Source organism: Indicator indicator, chromosome 15 (assembly GCF_027791375.1).
Source record: "Indicator indicator isolate 239-I01 chromosome 15, UM_Iind_1.1, whole genome shotgun sequence".
Taxonomy (NCBI): domain Eukaryota; kingdom Metazoa; phylum Chordata; class Aves; order Piciformes; family Indicatoridae; genus Indicator; species Indicator indicator.
The window spans coordinates 10,404,530-10,424,055 of record NC_072024.1 but is presented as its reverse complement, the minus strand read 5'-3'; the positions used below and the strand labels follow the sequence as shown (position 1 = coordinate 10,424,055).

Below are 19,526 nucleotides of genomic sequence, written 5' to 3'. Positions count from 1 at the left end.
AACAGCCACACTTCAAAGTACATTTGGAAGACCTACCTCAAATATTGTTGTTATAAATCCCATGCTTGAATTAGCATTGTTTGGGATGCACACAGATCTCTGAAGCCATAGAACAGATGTGTCTATGGGCTCGTGATAACACAGCTATGCAAGAGCTGTCTTCTGCTATTTGAAGACACTGTAACTCTTAATATGCACTTTTACAAAAGAAATTCCAGTATTTGTATGCATACTATATAGAAAACATTTATAGCATTTGAATACAATGGAATACCTATTTCTTGCACTGCTACTGGATCTTTCCTGGATTTTATTTCTGGCTTTTGAATTTTAGTCAAGTTCAGCAATTGTGTAACTTGTGGCACATCAGTATTTAGCTGGCAGGTTTGAGGAATGACATCTGTGGGCTCACATGTCAAAAATGGAACACATACACCTAGAATCAAAAAACACAAGCTTTACTTCACTCAGATGACACAACATAACCACATCCCACTTACATTATTTGTATGTGAACTTTATGGGTTTGAACACTACTAAGGATAATACACACGTTGCACCTTGAAATCATTACTTTCACCACCAAAGAGGTTCAAGCAAAGAACTCAACTCTCATTTCAAGTTGCAATGTCATTGCATTTGGTGGAGCTCAACTAATTGATCCAATCATCTGAGAGGAAAAAAAAAAGCCTTATCAAATCACAACAGTTAACTGAAAGCCAATTGATAATAACAAAAAATGACTGTTGTTTCTCTGTAATTGGGTATGGAGTACAGAGTTATTTTAATACAGACAAGTCTTGAGCTGTAACATAATTTTGAGACTTGCCTAGATAAGGAAATTTGTGAGCATACAGAAAATACTAATGCCCACCAGCTGTGTAATAATCATAGAACGGATAATCCAGTAATTAAAAGTGCAATATTTTACCATGCATACAGTTTATTAAAGCTGTCTACTCATTATGTTAGCTGTATTTTGGAATTTTGGGACTCGTTTAGAACATTTATGCATATTAAAAAAACTATTTAGAATGGAAAACAGAAAAAATTTGCATGAACACAATTAAAGCCAGTGAGGCCTTAGCTGCAGTTCCTGATGAGAATTTACCAGATTTTCTCTGGAGGAGTTTTTTGAATTAACCTCTTTTCTCCAACTTCACCCACAAAAAAGAGAGGAGTAATCTCAGTGATCACATAACTCTTTACTGGTATAGGTTTTCCTCATGGAAAATACACTGTTATACTTAGAATACAGCTAACTATCCCTCCTTCAGGAACCAGAACCTTTTTTTTTCAGATGCTTTCTTCAAAAGCAACAAAATGAAAATTTGGATGACAACTGAAGCTGAACTGTACTTACAGTTTCTCTACAATAAGAAAGTGCCAGCTATGCTTTTTCAATTCCTCCTCTATTACTGCAAATATCAGTGAGGTCTGAAGTTCTCTCCCTCGGAAAATAATGATTCCAGATTATGATGCTAGTAAATCTTTGGCCAATATCCTGCCCTATTACAAATATAATCTCTCATTTTCAGCTCACCACCAATATTACTTTCCCAATGAGCAAGGGTGTTTTAGGATAAATCGACTAAAGATCACAGAGAGGGTTTTTTTGATGGCTTCATAGCTTTGCTTCTTCCATTCTTTTTTACTGTATTATTTAAAGAAGAAATCTTTCATCAGCTGTTGATGTACAAAATTAAGAGAACAAACAGCAAGTGACAGAAGTTTATTCTTCTTTCCTTTCAAACATTTTCTTCTTGGAAAAAACCTTATTTCTATCAGCATAAGCTACCCTCATTAAAACAAGCTCTCTACTTGATAAATCTAGCCAGAATTTCACCAATAAAGTATTTCTAAGGAAGTAAATAGTTAAAACAGGAGTGCACATATATTTAATTAGTCATCTAAAATCCAACCCTAGTAGATTTATTATGCTGTACTACCTCTACATCAGTTCATAAAATGATGTAATCTTTCAAATTGCTAATCCAATGACTAAGAAGCTTTTGATTTCATAATATGAACAGTTATCATTAAGATTACATAGTAATATAACACACCATCTTCCTTGGATGTATCGTGAGGCTTGGATTTTAAAGTGAAGATCTTTCTCAGTTTACAGTTGGCTGAAATGACAATTCCATCCAAAGACTGGAAAACAGCTCCTCTGAATATTTCACTGGTGAATGCTATCAAGTCAATACACATATTGCACCACTAGAAAAGAGAAACAATACACTTTATTAAAAGTAAAACTCTAATCATTGCAGAAGAGTGTTAGTGTATAGTTCTCTATAAATGAAGTCTCTGTGGAGTATTAGCTTTTCACAGGCTGTAACATTTTTATGTTACAAAAGATAGTCCTGTATTTGCACTTACAACAAATATTTATACAAACAAATCACTACATGTGACCCAGTGTCTGCCAGCCCAAGTAAGCTCTCTTACCTAGCATATCCACATTATGTTTTGCAGCTAATTTATGAGAAAGCATACTGCTGTTTTTTATCACAGGCATTTACAGGTATCTATTTTGCAAGTGAAGCACATTACAATTCCATTATCATCCTAGAAAAAACCCATAGTTTCATATAAAACAAGTTAATACCACAAGCAGAACTAACTGAATATTGTTTCCTTGTGGCTTTATGTTTTCCATTTAGAGTCTCTATATTTAAAACCACATAAGCTCATAGTTCTGCTGTCCCTAACAATTCTCCTCATTGGTTCTGATATCTAGTGAGGGATGAGCTGATGCTAATGCATCTTCTATTACCAGGAAATAAACAGAGATGGCCTTGAGCAGAAATGCAACCATTTCCAAGAAATTTGCGGAACGAATATATTTGATATGACTACTCATGTGTAAAATTTAGTTGACCAATGGGTTGAAGTTTTATTAAGGGAGAAGAATATTACAACATAATGATTATACATGCCTCATTTCCTTATAAAGCCAAGGTAAAAGTACTAGTTTCTAAATGCCAAATGGGAAGTATTTTCTGGAGAAAAATACAGGTGCATACATGACTATTCAGCTACCACGTCTGAAATTTTGGAAGGAAAGGAACATTTGTTTTGAATACAGTAAGCAATAGAATGAAAAATGCAGCATTTAATTATAATTGATTGCTGAGGTTGAAAAATAGCACCATTTGTAAGAAGCCAGGATATCAAGTTGTAAACTATGTTCTCCTGAGGGAAGAAACAACATATCATATCCTTACTCACAACCAATCATACTGATAATAACAATCAGTTTGCGAACGTAAGTTAAACTCTCCGAGCCATGTAAAAGATTCATCTAATCACTGAAAGCAGCACGCTCCTTCAAGTAAAAACAACAATTAAAAGGCAGATAACCATTTATAAGAAGACAGAGAAATATTCAGATACACTAAGAAATATAGACTTAGTCTGTAAGGTTGGTCAAGCACTAGGGTTATCAAAATGTTTTCTAATTATAACTGATCAGAGCATTTGGATCTCTGATTAATGTTTTATTATCTAAATGAAAATACATAGCTGAAGTTCAAGTTCTAATTGAGTTTAACTTGGTGTATGTCAATGCATACCTTAATCTTGAACCACTTGTGCTAGCCTGACATCGAGATGAACTGTCTGAAATTATACTTAGAGAAAAATAGTTCCATTTCAGTGGCTCTTGAATTCAGGTGCACGATTTGATGCACATTAATTTGAAAAAAAATCCAACTGCTTCTTCCCACAAAGCAGAAAATTCCTGAAATCTAAAATTTTCACAGCTGCCTTCACCTAAACTTTCTTAGATGAAGTTGTAACTTCAGAGGAGAAAGGTATCTTTTACTTTCATCAGTTTGACATAAATACTGTTTTATACATGCCAGAATCTGAAAGAATCTCAAGCACATGAAAGTAGCCATCAGCCATGGTGTACTTGCAGCTCCAGTGAATGTAGTAACAGGTCAATATAGGACAAGGTACATATGAAGAGCAGCACTATAATGAAGAAGTATCAGCAACACAGAACTTTACAGAGGCTGAACAGAGAGCAGAAGTGAGAGATAAACACATCACAAACAGCATTAATCTTGGAAAATGGGAACAAACTCCTAATGTTAGAAGAAGGGTAGAACAGTAACAATATTAAGTGGTTCTGATACAATCCAGGGACATACACACTTATCTTTAATCAGCAGGAACTGAATCCTAAACCAAACAGTAATTTCAGCAGGTCTATACACTGATAAAACGTTTCTGATAAAGAAAACATGCTCAATGAAATATTCTTAAGGTACCTACTATTTTGCGCTTGATCATAACCAGAGGAATTATTGCATGCAGAGGGGTTACAGACACCTCCTTGCGGACTGTTGATAAATACAATCTTCTTTTAATATTTCCTAAATCAGTTATCCTATAAGAAAAAAAAAAAAAAAAAGCAGGAGAGAATGGAACGGATCTTTGTCAATTCAATAATCCAGTATCTTTGGGCAATCGCCGAAAACCAATTCATATGCAGAACCTTTGTGTCAGTGACAGCAAATAAGGAATTTAAGAATTACTTCTTTTACAAGATGAGTAATGAGATTTCTTTCTCAAATTCAAACTCTGTGGCTATATTCCTGCATATATAACATCACTTTACATGCTAATTTTATTTCAACAGTCTACACTCTTTGCTAGATTTCCATAGCTCTTCAGACTATAAAAGAATTCAATTTGTACAAAACAGAACCTGGTAGCCTTTAATAATCCCACTTGTTTCTGCCCCTTAAGCTTATGTTGGCTTGGGACACATTGTCACGTGCTAACTAGACAAACACTATTTACTTTCTTGTCCTAAAAATGCCTCTGTCATTTTGTACAGACTCTTTGTCAGCTTAAAGACAGACACAAGGCATTTTCTGTCTCTTTTACTTCCTGAGCACTTATCAAATGTGAATTACAATACAGAAGTTTATGGCTCACTGTTCAGGTCCTCTCACAATGATAGCAAGGACACTGAATTTGAACATTTCTAATGAATTCAGACTACAGCCATGATCACAAAGATTAGGTTTCCCTTAACTGATAAAAAGGCTGATTTTTATGGTCTGTTTCCTTAAAGTTTTGTTACCAGCTGTACTGGTTTTGGTGGGGATAGAGCTAAATTTCTTCGGAGTAGCCTGAATAGCACTGGTTTAGATTTGTGCTCAAACTTTGATACCATAGGGGTGTTTAATTATAGCTGGGCAGTGCTTACACTGAATCAAGCCCATTTCTGCTTCTCACCACCCTACCAGTGAGTAGGCTGAGGGTGCTCAAGGAGTTGGAAGCAGATACAGCTGGGACAGCTGACCCCAACTGACCAAAGGGATATCCCGTACCATAGAAAGTCATGTACAGTGTATAAAGCTGGAGGAAGAAAGGGGACAAGTTCAGAGTTATGGTGTTTGTCTTCCCATGTTGCTGTAATGCATGATAAAGCCCTGCTCTCCTGGAGATGGTTGAGCATCTGCCTGCCAGTGGGAAGTACCAGATGCATTATTTAGCTCTGCTTGTGTGTAGCTTTAGCTTTAACTGTTAAGCTGTCTTTATCTCAACCCTCAGTCTTTTGCACTTTTACCCTTGTAATTCTCCCCTCCATTCCACTGCAGGAAGAGAGAAAGACCAGCTGTGTGTGGCCTAGCTCCCTACTGGGTTTAAACCACAATGGCAGCACAACCTTGATACTTCCCAGCAGTTCTACCTCATCATACCAGAGAAGAGACATTACTTTAAAGGACGCATGATGAAATGATGATTAATTGACCTTGAATACACCTATTTTTAACAGATGGGTATTTCTCTGTGATTAGCAGCCCCTCTGAGAAGATGACAAATAATTACAACGAACAACTCTGTCACCAATTAGTGTTGCTAGAAGTAACTAATTATCTTTAAATTCTAGGTTTTACTTTAAAATTGTGAGACTGCCCTGTAGATTTTGTTTTGTTACTGAAAACACTTTTTCATTAGTAAGGGCTACCTGTAACTTAACTAATGAAATATTGTCACCCAAAATTTGCAGATATGCAGTCTAAAATATTCTTAGGTTTCCTTAGGGCACCTTAAGAGGGCATTAACTCTAGAGCAAGTTACATAATTTAGCTATTGTTGACAACTCAAGAGCTGCCAACTCAAGAGAGAATTCAAGTTCAGCCAAGAAGAATACACAGTATCACAGTCTCACAGTATATCAGAGGTTGGAAGAGACCTCAAGAGATCATCAGGTCCAACACCCCTGCCACAGCAGGATCACTTAGGATAGTCCACACAGGAATGCATCCAGGTGGGTTTTGAAAGTCTCCAGAGAAGGAGACTCCACAACCCCCCTGCGGAGCCTCTTCCAGTGCTCTGTCACCCTCACTGTAAAGAAGTTTCTCCTCATGTTGATGTGAAATCTTCTATGTTCTAGTTTGAACCCATTGTTCCTTACCTTATCACTGTGAACCACCCAAAAGAGCCTGGCCCCCTCCACTTGACTCCCACCCCTCAGACATAGACATTGATCGGATCCCCTCTCAGTCTTCTCAAAACTAATTAGCCCGAGGGATCTCAGTCTCTCTTCATAGGGGAGATGCTCAAGTCCCCTAATCATCCTCATGACTCTTCGTTGGATTCTCGCCAGCAGGTCTCTGTCTCAAACAAAATATACTACAAACAAAATATACTACAAAATATACTCTCAAACAAAATATACTACAAGTATATAAACAAGCATGTAAACATCTGAAGGTTGTGCAAGCACATGATAAAAACACTGCAGCATCTTGTTTCCCCAGAGTCATTAAGACCATGCATGCAAAGCAAGCATGCCCCAGTTCAAGGCTTAGTTCCATCCACCACTTTGCTTCCCCTATATGCTTTGACAAAAAACCCTACGGATGTCGTTTTTAGAAACTTTCCACTTTCTTCTAATTTCTCATGTGCATTAGTGGTAAGAAGTTGAGGCATTAAAGTTCAAAGAATTGTAGTGGTTGCTCAAACTCCTGCATGATTCTCAAAGGAGAATGTTACTTTAAATGATTCTACCACAAAGTAGTAGAAGCCTAGACTTAAGTCAGGCATATCTCCAAACAACTGGCAATAAAAACCTAAGTTTACTTTCTATTAGTTCAATGTTAAAATGGAATTATTTATTTTTATATGAATAGTTTTATCTTTCTCCTTCCTGAAAAATATTAGGCACCTCACCTATAAAACGGCCATTAGTAAATGTACAGCTCAGTTACATTCTGAAGTGCAATACTAAACACATCCATTTAAACACAAATATACACATTTATATCAGACTCTGTCACATAAGTCTAAAATAATATGTTTTTTTGTGATGGTATGTATGCTGTAAAAAAGCAGTCAGCCTTAGATACATAGTTATAATCACACCTAAAGAAGCTTAAAATTTATTTCAGTAAATAAATTTTAAAGAACAAAAATATTTATATTCTGCAGGCAAAAGTAGGTGAAACATTTGAAGGATAGGCAAAGTTGGAGAAAGAAGATTGTCTTAAAATTGTGCAAAGTAATTTATTTCCTGGAAGAAATACTTGAGATGGTGTAACTTTCAGACTTAGATAAAACTCTTTTCTGAAGTAATTCAGACAACAGGAGTTAGAATGCTAGAATTTTCACTTGTTAAATGATTGAGTACTTGTGGTGATTTTTTTTTTTTAATCCAAAAGCAGGACTTGTGTTAAACCTACAAATGCAAAAAACATCTGCAGCACATCTTGATTTTCAAAGATGTATTAAAAAAAAAATCTATATAGCAGTTAATATATTTTTATTATGTCTGTGCTTGAGTATTTATATCTAAGGGTCAGACATGTGATAGAAAAGTAATGAGACCAGGTTGAGAAAAATGAGGTAGTCAACAGGAAAATCAACCTCATTTATAATAATATTCCTGTGATCAGCAGGTGCATAACTCTCCCAGCTATGGTCATTAACTGCATTCATTTCACACTTAACATCTACATTTGCAGACCATTTGAAAGTAAAATTACCTTCCAATTCAATTTTCGATTTTATTTTATATCTTCAACTTTGATTGACTATTCTCCTCACAATGGCAACTATAGTGAGACTGCAAGTAAATGGTAGTAACTACCCAAGAGCACAGATAAACTCATCTTCTCAGATTACCTATTCATTTTGCTCCTGTGTGCATAATAATTTATAACCATTTGTTAATGCTCAATTCAAGTCTTAAAATGAACTTGGAAAAAAATGCTGGAAAAAATGCTGGACTGTTGAAAGGATGCTTCATTTATCACGCTTACGTGTTCTTAAATGAAAGTGGTCTTCTCCTTATAAATGACAAACTGGAAGTTTACCAAACATAAAAGCAGGTATGCCACAGATGTTCCTAAGCAAAGAGCAACTCCCATGCAATTTATTATTAATGGAAATCTCTTTGTATCCTGGTCAAAAATCAAGACAGAATCCTCTGCTAAGCTTAGCTATTGGTATGTTATTAGTACTTAGCAACCGCAGTGCCATTTTCTCTGTAAAATGTATGTGCTTCAGAAACATTAAATAGCATCATCATCTCCATTTTAAAAATAGAAACCCAAAGGAATAGCAATGGTCAGCTGATGTGCCACACTTGCAGATTCTTATGTTTCTTTATTCAGAAGCAGTCTGTACTTCACCTGTCTTTTATGTGCTACTTGTGAATTGGTCTCATAGGAGATACACTATTGAACTGGCTGCCTGGTACCTCAAATCCAGAGCACTGTATTCTGCTCTCACAAAACCAGACTTAGTTATGTTGGAAATCAATCAAATCTCTACACAATAAGACACCAGGAAGACTGATATGTCACCTAGACCTACAGAACAAGTTGTGAAGAACTAGCATTAGTTTTATACACTGCAATTTTCTACGGGGAGGGGGGGAAACCCCACCAAAGTCTCCTGAAGCAGTATCCATAAAAGGGCAGTAATACAGGTGGCAATTGCAAAAAGAGAATCATCAAAACTTTCCAAATATGAGCAATTACAAAGAACTGGTGATTCTTGACATCTTCTCACAAGATATTGACATTTGCAATCAATCCTCCAACTGAAAGAATGACCTGCTAGTTTTACGGATGAAGAATAATTTGTTGTGAAGGTTTTATTGCTCTTAAAAATTCACATTTCAAAATCATTCTGGAATTGGTTGTTAATATTCATAACACATATTCTAGAAACTTCTGTCAATATCTTTGGTTTTGAGATGAGTTCATCTTTATCTTATTTTCAAATATTTAATAAATTGTATTTTAAGGCATGGTGATGCATTCCTCTGAAGCATGGCTAACTGTGTCAAATTGTTTAGAAAACCGTAATACTAGAAAATAGTTTTTCTTTAGTAAAAAGTACTCTAATGAGTACTAATATGTAGAAATTTAGTGCATACTGCTCAAGAGGCTAAATAAGTTATCCTTATAATGCAGTTATTTATGCCTGGAACTAATTCTGGTGGCTTTTTAGTTTATTGGTTGTTATTCTTTCCCCTTTGTTTTTCTTTCCCGGATTGTATCTGTTTTAAAAAGACAATCTGCTCCTCCATATTCAAAGATAAAGGTTACGTTCACACCTGCCATGTGTAACATTTCTCTTAAGCGCAGCCTATTTCTCACATTTAAACCATTTATTCTAATTACTTCCCTTTAAAAAGACAAAACTGTTTTCTTGCTAAAACTGGATCATGCATTTACTTTATCTGGCATATGAAAATCCCGACTAACCAACCAACCAACCAGGATTCAGTTTACTCTGTGCTACTCAGATTGATCCATGACTTGCTAAAGTCCTAGAATGTAGTAATTTATTCTGTAGTATCACCAGGACAACACATAATACCACAGTATTCATTTACTAGCATATCGTATGATGTGTTAAAATTGACTATCTAGCAAGTTAAAACTTAAAGCAACCCTGCCATCAGTTCCAACAGATCCAAGACATATTTCAACAAAGTTGTTAATGGTTAAAACAATTTCAGGGTATTTTGAAATTTAAGCAGAAATACTGCAACACAGAAAGCTAGTGTTCTTGATTCTGGACTGAAATGCTCAGCAGAAAAAAAGGGGAACTGTACGGACTGGATACAGTGTTTCATCAGAGCTATGAGGATGATTAGGGGACTTGAGCATCTCCCCTAAGAAGAGAGACTGAGAGCCCTGGGGCTATTTAGTTTTGAGAAGACTGAGAGGGGATCTGATCAATGTCTATAAATATCTGAGGGGTGGGTGTCAAGTGGAGGGGGCCAGGCTCTTTTGGGTGGTTCACAGTGATAAGACGGAACAATGGAGGCAAACTAGAACATAGAAGATTTCACATCAACAGGAGGAGAAACTTGTTTACAGTGAGGGTGACAGAGCACTGGAACAGGCTCTGCAGGGGGGTTGTGGAGTCTCCTTCTCTGGAGACTTTCAAAACCCACCTGGATGTGTTCCTGTGTGGACTACCCTAAGTGATCCTGCTGTGGCAGTTGTGTTGGACCTGATGATCCCTTGAGGTCTCTTCCAACCTCTGATATACTGTGATACTGTGATCAGCCCATTATGCTAAACAGGAAACAAAAACGATTAAGAAACTAGAGCATCTGACTTAGGAGGAGAAGTTCAGGGAGTTTGGTTTGTTTAGCCTTGAGAAGGTTCAAAGGGAGATCTCACTAATGTGTATAACTACCTAATGGGAAGCAGTAAAGAAGGCTAAGCTAAACTCTTCTCAGCAGGATCTAAAGAATGGTAAAGAGGCAATGTGTACAAATTCATTTGCTATAAAACTTATTAACATATGAACTGCTAATTTCACGTGGTACCTAACACTGAAAATAAACATTAGATACAAAGTATGCCAATGACTGGCATTTTTAATAAAAATGACTGGTAGTGTGCTTGTTGAAATACCAAGCAGAAGTGTTACCAACTGGATACGTCCCTATACTGGGAACTGAAACAGTACCAACACAAGCCTGATGCTGTTTTCTTTTACACACTGTTTTTTTTTTTTTTTAAAAACATCGAGCTACTTTTTCTTTTTCGGAAAGATAGCAAAATACCTAATGCTGAGATTTAACAACTGGCTACTACATTTACAACAGGCAGTTATATTCATCATTACTAATAGCTTTGCTCTTATTTGCTTCAAAAAGGTTGCATAAATTACATGCTCTCTCCCTTAGTTGTGATTTTATTATTCTGCACCCAATTTTTCATCCACAATCTATATAACACATTTTTTAGGCAGATCAATGTATTGATTGTTTGTGTGGTGATCTTCATCTAATCGTGCCACTTAAAGTATCTAAAATGCTACTAAAACTTCTTCCAAAGAAAAAGCAAACCAGCTAATTTAAACAGTTGTTTGCAGATTTGGTATTTATGACAGGAGGCTTGCATGACTGCTTGATAGCAGCAGGTTCGAAGGTTTAGCTCACTGATGCCATCAGTGATGGATGGCCTTGAGAGAGAAAAAAAGGTACCATAAAGCATCATGTGCAGCTCTTAGAAAACTTGCTGAAGTGTTGTGTGCTTGTTTTTTTATTTTTTCTTAGACAAAGCACATTTGATGGCTTGGTATGCTATCAATTTTCAGTTGAAGCTACTCAAAAATTCAGTAGGAGTAAACAGTCAGATTATGTCAGAAACCAAACGTTAAGCCCCAGGAAGCAACAGGGCAATCAGTATTCTGTCCCCAGACAAGCAGGAGATTCCTTTCAAAAATATCTGAAATGAAAAGAACTGAATGGCAGTCACATGAAACAGGAAGGACTTGTCTTCATTATTTACTGGATTATCATGAGTCTGCTAGGATAAAATACACTTTATTTTGCAAGCCTTAGAGGAATTTATAGGTACATCAGTAATTTAGTTGACTTCTAATACAAAACTTAATAAAGCTTCTTTAAAAATAAAATTAGTGCTACCTTCTGCATACAATTGCACTAAGTGAGGAGCAAATGAGATTGTACTTTTTAGGCACATACAAGTAGCTCCAGTTACTTTGAATGCATTGAAGAACTTATGCAATATTCAGAATAAGAATGATTTGGTTATGAAAAATAATTAATGAAACAGTTACACTGAATTAAACATTTATTATTTTCCCCAAAATTACATGGAAATGTATTCAGTGAGATTACTTCATCCACATAGACACTGAAATCACTGTATCTAAGAGGAAAGAGAATCAGGTTTTGTACCAGGCTCTCTGATAATGGTAATTTAGTAAAGTTGGGAAAAAGGAAAAAGCAAACCAGTAACAGTTACAACTTCCATAAACTATATACAGCAAATATGAAGTACATGTATTTATAGAACTACTTAAGAATACTGTAGAAGTAAATATATATTGTTATAAGAAGAACATAGTAATGGCAGTAATGGGAAGTAGTGAGAAAAGATGAAGGAAACAAGAAGTCTAAATATGAGCTGGAAAGGGAGAGGGCAAGGAAAGGTGGGAGAGGGGGTAGAAAATTAGTGCTTTCTCAGTTATGGAAAAAAAGCAAGTGCTGAAAAAGAGAAGAGCAGAAGTGGAGGAGAGGTTCATATTAAGAGTCACAGATGGGTTGCAAGAACCCAAGTGGAACCAAACTCAATATGACACTATAGAAAATCTGAATTCCTGTCCCTGTCATCTGTTTACAGAATGCCCATGAGAAGCAAATCTATGTAGTTATTTGTCTCCTGCATGACATAGTCTGTTTGCTTTGTCCCTTTTGTTACACACATGCAGCAATTAAAACCACAGGAGCAGAAAGTGTAACCAGATCTACACTCAGGAAATTCAAAGAACAGAAAAATCAGTGTAATTTGAAAAATAAAACCTCTTTGTATTGCAGGAAAAAGATAAGGCTAGTTTTAAAGTCATGCATGTTTATATTAGAGATACCTTAATATTTCAGCAAAAAAAAAAAAATCATCACAGTAAGAAAGAAAGAAAAAGATTTAACTTGAAAGAAAAAATAAAAGAAAATGTATAACACTGTGGTAGGCAAGGAAATTAAAGACAAAGGGAAGTGGCTTGAAAACTTGCAGCTTTTTGGTATATTCAACAATTAGCAGCTTTCTCTCTCACTTTAGTAAAATGTCAGCATGTTCTCCACCAAGATCACGATACATTGAGTCAAAGCTGTCTTTAAAACAAGTATTTTGACCCCAGTGTTCCCTCTCAAATTTCCATGCTACACAAAGCATCAAAAATATTCACTGGTGAAGGTCTGTACTAAATAAGTTAATTTGTGCTTTGAAGATTTTCAATATTCAGATTCCAAAATCATTTTAGAAATTGTAGAATAGAATGTATGTTAACAATGTGATGCAATTTATAACAGCCCACTAACTCATGAACCACTGAGAAAAAAATACCTGTGTGAGTTGTTACCATAGTAGTGGACAAACAGAGCAATGAGTATAACTCAATTCATGTTAGTGTATTCGTTGTTAAAATAACAAAATATTCTAAGATAACTCTACATACACAAAGACCCAGAAGATAACTGAATTACCCAGCAACATAAAATAGCACATCATCCTAATTCAATGAATTATTCACATAATGAACTCAATTCCTCCAGTCTCAGTATCTTTTGATGCTTAAACCTACAAGACTTTGACTTAAACCTACAACAGCTGTTTCCCTTCAATCAAGAAGAGCTGACACCTATGTGTACAGATGAATGTAAAGTTACTGAAAGACAAAATTAAATTCTGCATTGACTTTACTCAGTTTAATTGCATATCATTCAACGCATCTTTTTTTGAAGGGTTTCCAATGGCAAAATATTTGGCTACATAGCCTAAATGGCTACAAAGCTGAATGGTTTGTGCTAGTTATAAACAGCCAGGGTCACTTGGGAGGAAATGTTGTCCAGAGACTGACAATTGTCCAAGTTTAAAGCTCTATGAAATAATTTTGTGTCTATACTAATGAAAAAAGTCTGTTTCAACTGTACCTCTTTCCTTACAACCGAGCACTCCATTTATTGTTCTAGTTTTTTATCATTTATTTGGTTGGGTTTTTTTCTCCCCCCAGATTATTAGAATGTAGATTTATTTTTGCTCTGAACCAAAAGGCCCTGGAATATTTATTTAGAAATATCTCTTGTGAATTTTCATGAGACCTTCACAAACTAGTATTTTAATGCATGGTAAATTCATGTCTCATTTCTTCAGATTTTTCACCATCTACATTCATGATTGTTAGTTTTTTCTGTCTTCAAATGAATGTCAGTATTTAAAACACCCAAAACCCAATGATCTCATTAGCTTAGTTACTTCTTATTGACTCAAGCCACTATGATTTAATATAAAATCTGCCACCACAATTAATGCCTGCAATAAGGCATTCTTTACATTAAGTATTCAAGCAAATTTTATGCATCTTACATTAACACCGTGGAGAAGTCTTGTCCCAATGGCACGAAAATCTGAAGTGTCAGAAATGGTTGAATCAGTCCCACTAAAAAGAGAAAAAGAAATTAAATACACGTGCTGTGTATGTGCAGATGCACATTTCACCAACAAGCATTTCAATTTTGTACCATACAACTATGCTCCTGCAACACTATTTCCCAAGGCTCACACAACATATGAACACAGCAAAAACCTGAAGAAAACCAATTCAAACTGCAATAAAAGTGTTGCTTTAAAAGTCCCATCTGTGGCTTTGGTATAATTCTCATGAAAAACAAAAAGGAATCTCTTCTTAAAATTCTATGTTGTGTTCCAAGAGCACGTAGACCTCAAATATCCCATAGGAATTATAAAATAAAGTAATACTTTCCTATCAAGATTATCTTATAGTCATATGAAACTTGTGCTCACGTTTGTGACAGTGTACACCATATTAAACAACTTCACAAAACCTCTGGGTAAAAATGCAATCCAGATCATGACAACAATGCTCAATGGAGGCTTCTGATGTTCAGAGCAATAGCCAAGGAGCTTAACTGAGGGAACAAACACTAGAAATCTTTCATAATTCAAGTAGCTCCCTATCAAGGGAAAACAGATTGTACAAAAGTGTCTGAAATTGAACCACATGTGGTTTTCTTATTTGTTCTGTTAAGGAGGGTACAGGCTGCTCTTCATTGACTTAACAGCAACATTAGCTCCTTTTCTAAAGAACATCAGTTCAGACTTTCCTTTTTTGTGCGTCAAATGACACTTCAAATTTTGAAATTATATTTGATATATCTGCCACCTTATATTGGAGAATTCAAACGTTACAGTACAACTGGGAGATTGCAAACTTGATATAAACGGAATACTTGAGGTACATACACCTCAAGGGAGGAAGAGACAGAGGGAGGGAGAAGAGTAACAGATGGAAATTTAACTGTAGTATTGCTACACTATGAACTGAACTGTTCATAGCAATGATGACCTACAACACCAATATTCAGTCCTCTTTTTAGGCTGTAATAGTTTATTGTAATGTTGGCAATAAACAAATTCAAGTTGGATGTCTTAGAAGGATACATTAGGCTAATATTTATTATACTGAAGACAGCAGTAAATTTCACGTGAAACAAAAAAATCTCATTAACCTTCAAGGCTTAAGTGCATGACAAGCCTATATAATTTCTTGGGAGGGGGGTTTGTGTATAAGAAGTACACCAGAAGATTCCTATTCCATTGACTAAAATCACCATTTCAGTTTTGCTTCAAAAGCAAGCAGTTAATCCTAAACCAGCTCAATTCATTACTACAAGCCTTATAAAGTACAATTACCTGCAGTGGAGTTCAAGGCATATATTGTGATGATTGCTGGAAATGATCTGGGAAAACTTTCCATACATAAACACAGCTGAAATTTGGGTATAACTTCCTTGTACTGCTTGTGTTTATTTGATACGTAACACTAAAAATACTTTGAAAACTAAAAGCAGAAAGGGGACAGGAACCCAGTTCACATTCTCTAATGACAATAGCATTACTGACTTTAGTAAAGTGCTGAATGAGTCAGAAGTTATTTGTCAGACATTGGTCTGTAGCAGGATCAGGTACAGAAACAAACCTAGCAGCACTAGGACAACATATACCAACTAGGACCTTCCCTAAAGTGCTTACTTTAATAATGCATTTCTATACAATTTACTTATTTGTAACTGACCTTCTAAATAAGCTAATGACAAATCACTTTGCTAATGCTGAACTAAACCCAAAGTAAGGGAGAACAATGCAAATTTCATATTCCAATGTAACACTGATTAAAAAATCAGAACATCACAAACATTTAATTATTTGACACTTGCAAGTTTGTGTAGTTTCCTTTGGTAGCTGCATTTTGTTGATTTGACTGCTTCCTTCAAGTACATAAACAAAGCCTTTTATTTCTTTATCATATTCCTACAAAAAAAGAACAACAAACAAACATAAGCATCCTGATAGAGTTCTCCTTCTAACCAACAAAGCTACTAATAGGAAAAGCTAATTTTTTTTAAACAAAATTAAATCCATAAATGGCAGACAGTGCTGCAAGTATGACAGTAGTTGCAAAATGATAATATAGTCCATGGAAATGTCTTTTACTTGCATGTTTTATGAACAAATAATGCAGATGAACAGGACTCATGATCCAGAGGGCCCCATTCAAGCCATCAGTTGCCAAAACAGCAAAATTACTTTCTAAATATTTAAACTATAAAATTATACTGCAATGAACCTAGTCAGCAAGTAGGCATAAAGAACTCATTTAAGTAGTCATTTAGTCTGTCATAATGACAGAACTGCAAGTGACAACTCTACTCTCAGGTCAAAGCCCTCATTATCTTCTAATTTTAAGCTTCGTTCACATTTTTCTGTTTTATACTTTATGTTTCATAAGCTTCTTTAAAAACTTACTTTCCGTATAGCTGATGGATTGCCATAAATCTTCCATTTTGCTACTGGGTTCTTGCCTTGAGCACTGAATATTTCCACAAATGGGCCACCCTATGATAAAATGGTTTAAGGATATATCACATAACCAAATGTTCAGCATTAAATTATCAACAGTCAAGATGAGCACATAAAAACAAACCCTTTCCACATCAGGCTGTTACCATAGTCAGTATTACTGATTGGTCAGTATCTATCTATCTATCTATCTATCTATCTATCTATCTATCTATCTATCTATCTATCTATCTCTTTTAAAACCCCAAAATTTTCAATCTCTGGCATATTTTTTAGAATTCTTAGTGATTTATTTGGATATGACTTATTTCTACAGCTCAAATGAAGTGAGTTTTAAAACATACTGCTAAAAACCCCAAACTGTTGCAGATCAGATGTTTGGTCTGATTTCCTAGGGAAAAGAAGTTTACACAATCTGTCTACACATGTGAATATTTTTGGCTCTGTCTACACATGGGAGTATGTCAAAGATATTTCCCAGCCTGGTTTGACCAAACAGTGTGGAAAACAAAAAATTTACTTCCTTTCTGGGCTGACTTAAGTGCTGCAGCTTTCATGAGGCAACAGAGAATTCATATTGGAAAGTTATCATAAATGACTCTGCCAGGTGAAAATTCCCTACACATAGCATGTGAGCTGTTAGACATCAAAGAATGTAACCATAGGCTCTTGTAGAGGTAAGCTTTAGAACCTCTGCCTAGGGAAATATTTGCTTCAAAATTTTTTCCCATTTGATATCACTGTTTTGGTGATATCTGACGTATTCAGCCTTGAGTTTGACAAGGATTTTTTTCAGCAGCATGGGTGACCTAATCAATCATTACAAATCCACTGTTCTCTTCTCATTCCCAGTTGCCTGTGCTCCCCAATTCTCTTTATGCTCAGCTGCCCAAACAATTGTACACAAGTCAGATTGAGCAAGAGAGGCAAGCAGTCTTGCCAGCAAAATAAATGCTCTTCAAATTATTTTTTTCAGAAAGCATCAACTCTGCACCATCCATGAATTAGGTATTCTCCTCTGCCCACCCACACCTGGAGATTCAAAAAGGCATTCCATAAACTGTTCTCATAAAACGTATTTTAAATTTGTAATTGATAAAAACTATTAAAATATGGCATAGTTATCAATTTGAAAGCTTAAGGGCTACAGGATCAAGTTCTCAGAAGGCTAAAAAAAGATTTTTAACTGACAAGTTGTATGTGCTTGTAGCAAACCTTAGCAAAACTGTCTTTTTCTCCCATATAAGCAAACACATTTTGTTAAGCAGCCCTTGAGCAGGCCCTGATTTGAGGGTAAGCAAGAAAACTACCAAATACGACATGAGAGAATGCTGAATAAACTGATGTGAGAAGCTGACAGAAGTTCCTTAGTGCTATGAGAGATGGCTGGATCTCATGAGTAGCCAAGGAGGAGTTAAGCAACAAACCCTCAAAATACATAATCAATTGGAGGGGAGCATGTGGCATCTTTTGAGGAGCACAATCCTGCAAAGCCATTGGCACCTGGGCAACAAAATCAGAAATACAGTTTCGGATAGAGATGTAGCACATCTGGGACTATTGGAGAAACAGTAATTACAGGTGGGTCAGTGTCTCAGGAGTGAAATGGTGCATAGAAAAGGGGGCAAAGCGTGGTGAAAAGGAAGGCCAGGAAACAATAGCAGGGATAAAAAGGTTTGTGAGAGATGTGACTGGTGTTATCATAACCCTGTGCTGGACCAAGAGAGTAAACCAACCCCACTTTTCTGACTCTACCTGAAGAGTTGGGCCTGCTTGCATAACTGGGTGGGAGCAGGTGGTGTGCCTGGCCTGGCCCATGACAGTAAAGACAGATAAAAAAACCATTAGTAACACCGTGATGGTGTCCATTCTAGACCTCATAGCATCTGCAGCTACCCACTATTTCATAAAATTTCTATGAAAATGCAGAATAACCAAACATTTCTGTATCTGGACTTTCTGCCCCTCAGAATAAGCCACTTTTAATCGAGTTGTCTCAGAGATGAAATGAGAGGGGCTAAAAAAATAAAACTGTTTTTGTTTTACCTGATACTGATTTTTGAACATATTCTGGCTTTTGCTGGCAAAAGAATAATTTCAGCTTCTCAGTCAGTAAAGACACAAACTGTGCTGAAACAAAACAAAAAACTTTATATGGGATTTGACATGAAAATTTGACATATTTCAAAAGATATGAATACTATTTTGATATACTCTTTATGAATACAGAATACATATCAACTGCATTACAGTGCTATCACAAAGGAATTAAGATAAAAAAAGATTAACATTGACATTGTCTTGGAAAATGTTCTCCTTATGCATCAAGTACTCAGGGCTGCCTTTCCTTATATTCCCAGTAAAACTAGTAACTTTATATTAGCCCTTATTTTTAACAAGGAATGTTTTATCATGCTTTACAAGTACTTGAAAAATCATCTTCAATACACTTTTTTGGGGTTATTCTTTGTTATCAAGTGCCCGCTGGAAAACATTCGACTCCATTACAGACAAACTTAACATTCAACATAGACAGAGAAACATATGGAACAGTTGTAAAAGGAACCATTCCACCTAGAGACAGTTGGCAGGGACTTCTGAGACAAATTATCTTCTTTC

The 19,526-nt window shown here is 35.8% G+C and overlaps 1 protein-coding gene across 1 annotated transcript in view; it reads right to left on the bottom strand.

Moving 5' to 3' along the window:
* The window catches only part of CFAP20DC (CFAP20 domain containing), a 72,576-nt gene extending 53,602 nt beyond the window's left edge, over nt 1-18,974 (bottom strand). The window contains exons 1-7 of the mRNA XM_054387469.1: nt 18,954-18,974; nt 16,854-16,943; nt 16,265-16,358; nt 14,394-14,466; nt 4,288-4,402; nt 2,067-2,223; nt 275-436 (exon numbers count right to left, since the gene is read on the bottom strand). Coding sequence (XP_054243444.1) covers nt 275-436; nt 2,067-2,223; nt 4,288-4,402; nt 14,394-14,466; nt 16,265-16,358; nt 16,854-16,943; nt 18,954-18,974 — 712 coding nt within the window. The remainder of the gene's footprint in view (nt 1-274; nt 437-2,066; nt 2,224-4,287; nt 4,403-14,393; nt 14,467-16,264; nt 16,359-16,853; nt 16,944-18,953) is intronic.
* Between the last annotated feature and the right edge of the window lie 552 nt (nt 18,975-19,526).